General features: G+C 51.5%; 1 protein-coding gene across 3 annotated transcripts in view; it reads right to left on the bottom strand.

The window, feature by feature from the left end:
- The window catches only part of SIPA1L3 (signal induced proliferation associated 1 like 3), a 240,147-nt gene that overhangs the window by 52,894 nt on the left and 175,057 nt on the right, over positions 1–12,196 (bottom strand). For all 3 annotated transcript variants that reach the window (XM_030297618.1, XM_030297615.1, XM_032591515.1), the window contains exons 11-12: positions 6,495–6,746; positions 5,594–5,731 (exon numbers count right to left, since the gene is read on the bottom strand). In XM_030297618.1, coding sequence (XP_030153478.1) covers positions 5,594–5,731; positions 6,495–6,746 — 390 coding nt within the window. The remainder of the gene's footprint in view (positions 1–5,593; positions 5,732–6,494; positions 6,747–12,196) is intronic.

Genomic DNA, 12,196 nt, shown 5'->3' with positions numbered 1-12,196 from the left:
GGAGGTCCTGGGGAAGCTGGGCGGAGAGGAGAGGGGAAAGGAGCTGAGGCTAACACCGGTACAGCCCTGGCCTGCTCCCAGGCCTCTTACCACGGGCTGGTGACTGACTGGGAAAGACACTTCTGAGGCTTTAGGGGATGCGTCGTGCTAGCAGACTTTGCAAAGCTTGGAATCTAGATGTTGACCGAGATAAAAACCACACAAACAAACTGTTGAGAACTGGGTTTCCTGTGGAGTCCTGGGAAGAGAGGGATAGGCTGGGAAGGCCTGATGTTTAACAAAGAAGTGTTCTTTTCCCACTTGTTCATGCCAGACAGCCTGAACAGTTTCCTGGGGCAGGGACTCCAGGGGGGACTGTGTATGTTAACCTGATTTGGAGGATAAGCTCAGAGACCTTTGGCAGGACAGGTCGCGGGTCAGTATCAGTTCTCCAGAATCACATGGGACTGGGTTCCTGTTCCAGCTCTACCACTTCCTGCAAGAGTGACCTTGACCAAGTGGGTTCACCTCACTGAGCCTCAGTTTCCCCTCTGTAAAATGGGATAATGAAGTACCTACCTGTGGAGTCACCGGGAGTACTCACTGAGATCATGCATACAGCTCAGTGGAACCGACTAGAGAATCCAGAAATAGACCTACACAAACGTGCCCAATTGATTTCCCCTTCCAACGATTTTTTTTTTTTTTTTTTTTTTTTTGCTTTAAGGAGCAAGAGCAATGCAATGGAAGATGGACAGCCTTTTCCAGAAGTGGTGCTGAAGCAGACTGGACGTCAGGAGGCAAAAAAAAAAAAAAGAAGAATGTCAACTTAAACCTCTCACCTTATGCAAAAACGAAGTCAAAATGGATCATGGACATAAATGTGAAAAACCAGAAAAAATGAGAAAATGTTCAGGACCCAGAATGAGGCAAAGAGTTCTTAGACTTTACAACAAAACCATGAACCATAAAGAGCAAAAAAATGTAACTGGGACCTTGTCGAAATTGAGACCTTTTGTTTTGTGACAGGTCCTTGTTAAGAAGACGAGAGAATGGGGGCACCTGGGTGGCTCAGTCAGTCGAGGGTCCAATTTCAGCTCAGGTCATGATCTCAAGGTTTATGAGTTTGAGCCCCACATTGGGACTCGCTGCTGTCAGCCTGTCAGCACAGAGCCCGCTTGGGATTCTCTGTCCTCTTCTCACTGCCCCTCCCCCACCTGCTCTCTCCCCCAAATAAATATTAAAAAAAAAAAAAAAAGACAAAAGGAGAAATTAAAGATTGGGAGAACAGATTTGCAAATCACACAGCTGACACAGGACTCATGTCCGGTATATACAAAGAACTCTCCAAAGCTGAAAATGCTGCATCCGATTAGAAAACGGGCAAAAGGACCTGCATGGACACTTCCCTAAAAAGGTATACAGTTGGCAAATAAATAAGCACATGAAAAGACGTCACCAGCCATTACAGAGACGCAAATTTAGACCACGATGACGTCTCCTCACGCACCCAACAGAAGAGCTACAATGAAAACCAGTGGCGACAGCCAATGGTGGTGAAGATGTGGAGAAGCCTGATCATTCACACACTGCCGGCGGGAATGGAAAATGGTATGCGCGCTCTGGAAAACAGTTTGGCAGCTCCTTTTAAACTAAAAATGGGCTTACCACACAGCAAGCGATTGTATTCCCTGCCCCGCCCCCCCCAACACTTCTCTACGTGTGCTGCAGAACAGTCAGCACACACATTCACTGAAGTAACACTCTTCTCCATTTGCTGAGCAAGTAGCACTCTAGAAGCATCTCTCCCGCCCCCCCCAAGCCTTGCTGAGGTATAACTGACAAATATAACTCATATATTTAAAGTGTACAACGTGATGATTTGATATACGTACACACTGTGAAATGATTGCCACAATCAAGCTAATTAGCACATCTCTCACCTCACGTAGTTGCCTTTTTTGGGGGTGAGAACGCCCAAGATCTACTCTCTTAGCAGATTTCAAGTGCACAATGCAGAATTATTAACTATAGGCACCATGCCTGGACGTACATTAGATCCTCTGAACGTACTCACCTTACAACCAAAACCTGGTACCCCCTGACCAAAATATCCCTATTTCCCCCACCCCAGCCAGCCACCAATCTACCCTCTCTTTTCTATGAGTTTGGGACTTTTTTCTTTAAAGCCCAATTGACCTACTCTCTCTCTTTTTATTCTTTTTTAATTTTACTTATTTTTTCTTAGGGAGACAGAGACAGAGAGACAGAGAGAGAGCACGAGCTGGGGAGAGAGGCAGAAGGAGAGAGAATCTCAAGTTGCTCTATGCTCAGTGCACAGCCCGACCCTGGGATCATGACCTGAGCCGAAATCGAGTTAGATGCTTAACTGACTGAGCTACTCTGGCGTCCTAAGTTTGACTTTCTTTTAAAAATTTTTTTTTAATGTTTATTTATTTTTGAGACAGAGAGAGACAGAGCATGAACAGGGGAGGGTCAGAGAGAGAGGGAGACACAGAATCCGAAACAGGCTCCAGGCTCTGAGCAGTCAGCACAGAGCCCGACGCGGGGCTCGAACTCACGGACAGTGAGATCGTGACCTGAGCCGAAGTTGGACGCTTAACCGACTGAGCCACCCAGGCGCCCCCTAAGTTTGACTTTTTTGATTCCGCATATAAGTGATACCATACAGTATTTGTCTTTTTCTGTCTTATTTATTTCACTTAGTGTAAAAACCCCCAGGTTCAGCCATGTGGTCACAAATGGCAGGACTTCCTCTCTTTATGGCTACATAATATTCCGTTGTGTATATGCACTGTGTTTCTTTTATCCATTCATCTGTCAACAGATACTTAGATTGTTTCCATATCTTGGCAAGCAATTGTATTCCTGGGCATTTATCCCAGGAAAATAAAAATTTGTTTTCATGCGTGTTCAGAGTATGAATGTTTGTAACAGCCCAAGTCCAGAAACAACCCAAATATTCTTTGATGGGAGAATGGTTGGTTAAACAAACTACGGAATACAGCTCAGCTATGAGGAACTGACTATCGATACAACAGCTTGAATGAACCTCATGGAAATTATGCTGGGTGGAAAAGAATCTCAAAAGGATATATACTATATGATTCCTTTTATAGAACATTCATAAAATAGCAGTAAACAGAGACACAGAACAGATTAATGGTTGCCAAATGGTGGAGGGGTGGGTGTGGCTATAAGGGGGTAGCAGAAGGGAGCTTTGTGGTGATGGTACAGCTGAGTGTGTACATTGTAGTGGTGGTTATGCAATATCACACACGTGACAAAACTGCACAGAGCCACACACCCTCGCCACACACACATGCACACGTATGGCTGGCGAATTCTGAATAAACTCCATGGGTTGTATGAACATCAATGCCTTGCTTTTATACTATATGGCGGAGGCTGGGTGAAGGGTTCGTGGAGCTCCCTGTGCATTTCTTTGCAACTTCCTGTGAATCTATACTTATTTCAAAAAGTTCAAAAATAACAATAAAGGGGAGGCACCTCAAGACTCTGAAAAACAATGCTCCCTGGACTTACCAGTAACATCATTCCTACCATCTCCGTTCTTGCCCAATCACTTTGTACCAACTGCCATTTCTAGCCTCTAGCCTCGGCTACTGCTGCTGCCCAGGCGTCCCCATGGTCCCCCCACACCAGATTCCCCTTCATTCCTACTGTATTCCACACCATTGTGCTTACTCACATCTGTGGCCTTTGCTCTGCCTAGAATGACTTTCTCCCTCTTCTCTGGGGCAAACTCCTAGTGATCTCTCAGAGCCCTGTTCAAATGTCACCTCCTCCAGGCAGCCAGCCTTGACCTCTGGGACTGGGCTGTGCTCCCTCTTCCAAGACTTGAGACTCTCAGAGTGTTTGTCAGGGTGCACATTGTTTCTAGGGCACGCTCTCCCCCACAGCCAGCAGCAGTGACCACAGGAACCTACAGATAAGTGAGGAGCTCAAATAGTGCTCTATGCACCTGGCACACAGCAGGTGTGAGACCCTCTGCTGAATGAAAGCTCAATGGTGGTGGCTAGAAAACAGAAGAGGAAGTATGTTTTACCCAATCTTACGGCAGAGGCTTAGAATCCAACAATGGTTTAGTTCAGTGGCTCTCAGAGTGTGTTCCCTGGATTGGCAGCATCGATCCTGTATGTTCTACGCTCCAGACCTAGCACGTTGGAGCCTCAGGGGTGAGGCCAAGGAAATGTTTGTTTCAAGGCCTCTTTCTGGGTGATCCTGAGGCATGATGAAGATCGAGACCTATTGGCTGAGTGGACAGATGCCTGCTCTTGCGGTGGGGGGTCTTATCTAAACAAACTCACGCACTCACCCCACCCAAGGATTTACCACGTGCCAGTCCCTGTGCTGTGTGATGGTCACGTACAGACAAACCAGGAAGGTCTTAGATCTTGAAGATATGTGTGCGCACACACGTTCTCTTAACTGCGCTAACAGAATGGAGGGAGAATGCTCAAGCCCACGGTCAGGAAACACACAGGGAACTGAGGGCAGAGTGGCAGCACCTAGTGCTGGGGGAGGTTCAGGGAAGGCTTCCCAGAGGAGGAGCATCAGTGCTCAAGCTGGCAGGATGGGGGAGTGTGGGGTGAAGAGTGTGAAGAATCTGTAGGAGAGGGAGGAACACGGAGGAGGGCTCTGAAATTCAGACAGCCTACTCAGGAAAGTGCAAGTGGCCAAGGAGGGTGATATGTGGCACTGCACAACGCTGGAGAGGCGGGTGGGGCCTGGTGGCCACGGGGAGGAGCTAAGGCTATGTCCTGAGGGCCGTGGGACACGTGGGAGGGTTTGAAGCAGGGGACAGGCATGGTCTGATATGGAAAGATCTCGTGGCTGCTGAGTGGAGGGTGGACCACAGGAGGTGGGACCACAGGAGGGCTCAGGGAGGCGGCCAGGGTGGGGCACTGGGGAGAGGAGGAGGGTACGGGGGGCCGAGCTGCTCAGGAGGCTGAATGGATGGACCGCAGTAGTGGGGAGGAAGAAGGGAGACACCCAGGATGAAGCCCATGGCTCTGGCCTGAGGACACAGGAATATGGCGGCTGCCCCTGAGATGGAGATCCTGGAGGAAGGAGGGCACAGGGCACCAGGGCTGAGGGCAGCTGGACAGCCTGGGCATGAGGGAACCATGGAGGAGTTGAGAGGAGTTGAGAGGATCCCTCAGGCTGTCAGACTGGAGACGGGTCCAAGGGGACAGGACTGAAGTCTAAAAGGCCAGGAAAACTGGGTAATGCTGGTGGACTGGTCCTGGAGAGGAGGAGCTGGAGAGGTCGTTGAATGGCCAAGCTAAAAGGCAGATGGTCTTGCTTAAACAAGGGATACACGTGTTAAGAAAATGGCAACTGAAATTCTGCTACAAGGAAAGCCAACAGTGAGTCTTGCCCAGGACAGCTTGGCCCAAAATCTTAATGGACATAGCCAATCCTCCTGGAGGTCCTCCGATGACCTTCAGGGATCCAGAAACCCCAGAAAATGGCAAATGAACTTGTAGAGTATGTGCATTTCCTGGGGAAGAAGGATCCCCAGCTTTCATCAGATTCCTTAATTTGGAAAGAGTGAAGAGACTCTGACCTTTCTGGAGATGGCTTGTATCTCGCGTAGGTGGCCGAGCCGGGGGTGGAGAAGCTCCCAGAAGGCTGTCGGTAGGGAGGGACTTTGTCGGCCCCTGCTGGTGATGCTGTGTAAGGGGTTTCTGGGAAGCTGACAGGCCTGGAACAAAAACAGGAGGAAGGAGGTAGGGGTGAGTGAGAATACTCCTGCTCTCAGAGGAGGGAAGCTAGACCTTTCCCTCAGGTCCAACCACGTCCCATCGGCTTCATCTGCCACCCTCCCATCAGGATGGAGGGACGGCCGCTGAACCATCCCTGAGGGTGGTGGGAGACCAGGATACCCCCGCCTTCTCTCTCCCACTACAGATGCAGTGGTCAGCTTCCACAGCCCTGACCGAGGCCTGACAGGCTGCGGAAGCAAGATGCCCCTCTGCAAGCTAGATTCCTTCACTTCTTGGAAAATTTTCTTTATTTTTAAATAAACACTACATTCGAAATAATTTATCTGCAAGGTATCCACCATCATAATAAAACCCAACTCCTAAAGCTACCACCCAACCCAAGAACTAGAATGGCACCAACACAGGCCCGCTTTCCACTTCCCTGCCTCCCCCAGGAAGCAATCACTACCCTGAATTTTGTGCTTCTCAGTCCCTTGATCTTTTAAAAAATATATAGTTTTAATCATACATGGTCTGATGGATATCCAGCCTCCGACATGGAGCTCCCCAGCACCGGGCCCTCACACAAGAGGCTCGTAATGAAAATTTAAGGGAAGGAAGGGAGGGAGGCAGAAGGAGGAGAAGGAGAGAAAGACTGAGGGGAGAAGGAGACTGGAAAAAAGGGGTAGGAGAGAGAAAAGGGCAAAGCACAGAGGAGCTAGACGGGAGGGAGACAGGGTGGCACCCCTCTTTAGCCCTTACCTCTTGCTGTGCAGGGGCTGGGGCTCCCGGAAGGGGACCATGGGGGTCTGCTTCGGGGGCCGGCTCAGGGACTGGGCATGGCCGGGGGTGCTGGGGCTGGCCCACTTGGAGGCGGGTAGAGAGTTGTGGGAGGCAGGCCCGCTCCACTGCCAGGGAGCGTTGCTGCGGTAGGGGGGCCGGCCCCCGGGGGTCATGCTCTCTGGCTCCGTCTTCGGCTCCGAGGTATTCATGTCATAGGTCTCCAGCCAGCCCCTGGGAAGAAAAACACGGTTACTCCGAAGGGCCCCAGCCCACCAGCACGCTTGCCTGTTGCCCAGGAGAGGCTGCCGTCTCGTCACACTGGGCTGGGTTTCCTGGCCAAATCTGAACCATGAAGGCCTGTTTTAAAGGCCGAGGAGATACCGTTTAAATTGATCTGAAACTTAGCAGCTCGGAGAAGTCAGGACAGGGCCCAACACCCAGGCTCTGACCGCTTGGCCCTCTCTTCCTCACCTCCTCTCCTCACTCTCTCTTTGCCTTCCTTCCTCACCCTTCTCCCTCACCCAGGCCTCAAGTGGGCCAGTGTCCTCCATGGAATGGCTCAGCACCCACCCCCTTCCCCCACAGCAGTCCTCGGGGCCAGAAAGGCGGATGCCCTCAGAATCAAAGGATAGTATCTGCCTTGTTCCAAAGAAGCTCAAAGGCAGCTGGAAGAGGAGCAGGTGACCTACTTTGCAGGGTGATTGAAAAAAAAAAAAGCCACGAAATCCAGAACCTTGAAATAGATGCAGAACGGCCTGTGACTCCCCCCAGACCAGGCTGGCATGCAAACCGCGGTGCTCCTGGCTTGAGGCGGGGAGATCCGCAGGCTGGGCTGGCATTCTCCACCGCTGCTGCAGTGCGGCACAGGAGGGGGCTCTGAGCCCAAGGAGGGGGCTGCGCTCGCGAAATCCACCTCCCAACAGCTGTGGGAGCTGAGCCTGGAGGAGCCCGGAAGCTCTCGTGCCCTCATCGAGCTGATCCTCTGTGGCTCTCCTGAGTCCTCTAGAGGGAACTTTCAGGGCTGGCAAAAGATCTGGTGGATTTGGTGGCTGGGGGCTCAGGACGTGGCTGCTAGGGAGTCTTCAAAAGGTGACCCGAGCAGGTGCTCTGGCACCTGGGCCCGGCACGCCGTGTTCTTTAGGAACATTAGCTCCTGTAGGATGGCAGACACCAATGCCTCACCAGGCATCACGTGAGGAATGACAGCAATACAAATGTTCAGCAGAACCCGGAGAAATGCCAGGCCCGGGTGGAGGCGGATGAGGGTACCATCGCAGTGCTGCGGCGCACACAGCTGCTCTGGCCGGCCCAGCTTTCACACCTCTTCTCCTGAGAGCACGTCTGCGTGCACTTCTCGGCTCCGGGTATGAGAATGTCACCCGGGCCTGGCCAATCAGAAACTCCTCTCCCTCTGGACACCACGACTGGCACAGGACCGTCATGTGCCTTACGCGGAGACAGCATCAACTCTGGAATGGTTTTTGGAACTCCTGGGCGAAAGATCTAGTTCACTGGGGCTGCTGCACTGGGGAGTCCTAAGCTGAAGGTGTGAAGAAGGGTGGGTCATCTTTGTTCCCACCAAGTGGGAGATGGCCTGAGAATGACAGTGACAGAAAAGGAGATAGGTGATGAAGATTCCTGGTGAGGGCGTCCGAGTCCCTGCGTCTGGCCCCATCTAGATCTCGCTCTGTCTCCTGGTTTGTCAGGTACAGAAGCCAGTAGAGGCTTTGTTTTGCTTCACAAAGTTTGAGTTGGTTCTGTTGTTGGGAACCAGAATCCTGATCACTGCACCGCACTTTAGAGAGAAGTTAAGTAACCTGTTCGAGGTCACACTGCCAGTAAGAGGTGGAAATTGGATTTAAATACAGTTAAGTTGATTCCAAAGGCCACAACTTTAACGCCGATGCACATTGGCCCACTGAAGAGTGGTGTGGGAACCAATGAGTGGATTTCTTGGGTCCGTGACTTCTCTCCCAGTTACTGACAGCCTGGCCTTTGGCGAGGAATCCTTGGGCATGATCTCAGAGAGGGAAACATTATCCAATAATCTTGAAGGCAGCACAGGGCGGTGGGGAGCCAGGGATTCTGGGACAGATGGCCAGTTCAGATCCCAGCCCTGCCACTTACAGCTTGCGTGGCCTTGGGCGAACGATTTCCTTCTCAGAACCTCAGTTTCCTCATCTGTAAGATGGTGGTGGCTGCAAGCATTCTAGAACATTAGGAGAAAGTCTGGCACGTGCCACATGCCTAATAAACAGGATTTGATGCTGTTGCCTTCTCCAGCCGATTCTGTGGCCAGTCTGTCTGCTGTTCCCACAGGCTCAGAGGTGAGTGTCCTTTCCATCTTCTCAAGTCCAACCACACCTCCCTGGGGGCTCTGGAACAAATTGTTCCCCACCGGCCTGAGAACTACCAGCACCTAAACCACCCTGAGAACTCAGCAGAGGAATGCAGATACCTGGGTCTCATCTCTGCTCACCTGAATCAGAATCTTCCTTGAGGTGGGGCCCAGGGATTTGCATTTTACCAAGTTGCCAAAGAGGATTTTGACACATGGAAAAGTTTGAGAAACCCACTTCGTTGATTTGGTTTTTGAATTGTATTTTTAAGGTTATTTATTTATTTTGAGAGAGAGAGAGAGAGAGAGAGAGAGAGCGAGAGAGAGAGAGCGCGTACACTTGTGCAGGCAGAGGAGGGGCAGAAGGGGCAGAGAGAGAAGCCCAAGCAGGTTCTGTGCTGTCAATGTGAAGCCTGACCTGGGGCTCGATCTCATGAACTGTGAGATAGTGACCTAAGCTGAAACCAAGAGTTGGACGCTCAACTGACTGAGCCACCCAGGCGCCCCTACTTATTGAACGGTTTTTAAAGATTAAAGTGAGATAAAATGCCATTTCCTGTCCCTTATCCCTGTTCCCCAGTTTCACCCACCAGAAGCAACCACAGCTTCCAGTTTGTTGTCTGTTCTTTCGGAAATATTCTACGCAGGTATATCTATGCAGAGAGATCCTATGCAAACAGTATTTAAAATAGAAATCGGGGCGCCTGGGTGGCTCGGTCGGTTGAGCGTCCGACTTCAGCTCAGGTCATGATCTCACGGTCCGTGAGTTCGAGCCCCGCGTCGGGCTCTGTGCTGACAGCTCGGAGCCTGGAGCCTGTTTCAGATTCTGTGTCTCCCTCTCTCTCTGACCCTCCCCTGCTCATGCTCTGTCTCTCTCTGTTTCAAAAATAAATAAACATTAAAAAAATTTTTTTAAATAAATAAATAAAATAGAAATAAAAAGAATAGCACACTTAACTCCAAATATCATCTTGCTCCCTCCTCTCTCCTTGCCCCCCAATTACTATTTCTTACCAGGCCCTCTCAGCACAAACAAATTCACTTTATTTCCTTTAAACAATCAAATACTATTGCATCACACGGATGCCCTAGGATTTACTTAGCTGGTCCTCTATGGTTAGATATTTAGGTTGCTTCTAGTCTTGTGCTTGACCAATAGTGTTGCACTAAACACCGTGTTCCAACCTCAGCCACATGCAGGAGGCATCTGAGAGAGGACCGCCCCCAGGCTCACAGACCTCTGTCCTCACTGCCTCCTTGTCCTCAATTCCCAACAGCCTAGTTGCTGGAGGCCACGGGGACTCCTTTCTTACCTCTCTTACTTACTTACTTGTGTGGTTTCAATTTTCCTTCTCAGGGAGGAGTTTCTAACCCCCCTGACTGGAGCTCCTGAGTCTAACTAAAGGGGATAAAAGCATCCCAGATTGCCTTCCCCATCAGGAAGTGACAGAGAAAAGTGAGATGAGAACATCCCTCCTGAGCCTGTGCAAGCGCCCAAGATCAACATGACCATCTCATTAGGCTGTGGGACGTTCTCACAGCTACCCGGCCCGGCTCAGCTGTGGCCAGTGGTGCTGGGATCACTCAAGAACTCGTCCTGTGGCCTGGGAGTGTGTGGATGACCCACTCTACCCTATTCAGTGTCTGAAGAGCATGGGGTCCAGATGCACACCATGCTGAGCCTGGCTGGTGGCAGGGACAGCACCTCTGCCCATCCCTGTGCGTCTCCCCTCAGAGCTTATCTCGCCATTTGAGCCAGAAGAGGCCAGGGCTGCAGCAAGAGGCTGGAGAGACCCCCGAGTTGGGATTATCAGCTCTGCAAATGAGGTCAGCCAGACACCTCTGCATTTGAAGAACAACAAAAACCACACAAGTCTCAGCCCACACCTGCCCTTGCAAACAGGAGATTCTGTTTCTGCGGCTGCCTTATAAAGGCGGCAGGCTGACAGCTCTCCTAATGAGGGCAGGGAGCGGGGCTCATCTGTCTGGTCATGCCCTCCCTGGCCTGGTCTCCCCAAAGCCTCCCCAAAGCTGGAGAAGGAACTTGCAGACTTTCACTTTTGCTTCAGTTGGCCCCTACCTGCAGGTCCAGGGAGTCTGTGTGGCCTCTCGCGCACCTCCAGTTTTGGAGTCGTCCGGCAGGCGGGCTGGCTTACCGTGTGCACACGTGTGGGCATGGGTGTGGGTGCAAAGCAAGGCGGGGGGGGGTAGTCTGCTGGGGAGCTCGCCTGCGGACTTACTTTGGCTCGACTTGCCCCTGCAGAGCCTGGCGCGGGTGTGGCCGGGCCAAGGCGCCACAAGAGGGCTGAGAGAAGGGGACGCCTGGGGTTAGACTGGAGTCTCAAGGCCGGGAGACTGGGGAGGTGGGAGAGGGGAGGTCGAGCCCTTGGCTGAAGGATTTCACCGTGCCCAGAACTGCCCCCTACCAAGGTCAGAGCAAGCGAGAAGGGGCGGATGGAGCCACCACCCCTGGGCATGCGCACAGCGTTCTGAGGCGGTGGAACACGGTGGGGCCAGGACACCTGGATTGAGGTTTGTCGGCCACTTAGTAGCTGTACAACCCTGCGCAAGTGACGGGTCCACTCTGGGACTCAGCTTGCTCGTCTGTAAAGTGAGGATGACGCCAGCCCTGTGAGGTCACATGTATGTAGCCCTCAGGGTCCCCTCATCTCACCTCCCCTTTGGCTCACTCTGTTCCTGACCCCCTTTCTGGTCTGTCAACAAGCCAAGGGCCTTTGTCCTAATGGCCACTCCCCCCTGCAAGGCCTTTCTTCTGGCTCCATCTCACCTTCAGGCCTTCCCTGACCACCCTGTCCAAAGTCAGACAGCGCTCTTTACTTCCTCACACCCAGTATCTCCCAGCTGGTGTCTCTAGAGCACCTCCTACAGGCCAAGGGCTGTTCTCTGTGCGTTACAAAGCTTTTCTCCAACTTCCCAACTGCCTTTGGGGAAAGGACCTATTACTGTCCTCATTTTACAAATGAAGAAACCGAGGCACAGGGTAAGAGGCCACTAGCCCAGGGCCACAGTTACTACGGGGCAGAGCTAAGATTCAAACCTAGGTAATCTCACCGTAGAGGCTGCCTTCCCCACTATGCTCAACTGCCTCCCCCTCTGCTATGTGAAATCATCCTATTTGCTTACTTGTTTATTGTCTGCCTCCCCTGATCCATTCGGTAGCTCTATGAGGGCCAAGGCCTTGACTGTCTCCTGTGCAACTGTGTTTCCAGCACTTGGAAGGTAGTGATTTTCTCTCTCTCTCTTTCTGTCTCCGGTCACCTCTGGAGGTTGCTAGGGTACCAACTCATTATTCTGAAAGCTGCATTTACCTTGCCTTTTCCAT

The sequence above is a fragment of the Lynx canadensis genome, chromosome E2, assembly GCF_007474595.2.
Source record: "Lynx canadensis isolate LIC74 chromosome E2, mLynCan4.pri.v2, whole genome shotgun sequence".
Lineage (NCBI taxonomy): Eukaryota > Metazoa > Chordata > Mammalia > Carnivora > Felidae > Lynx > Lynx canadensis.
The sequence above is the reverse complement of the archived record's forward strand: the minus strand, read 5'-3'. Positions and strand labels throughout refer to the sequence as shown.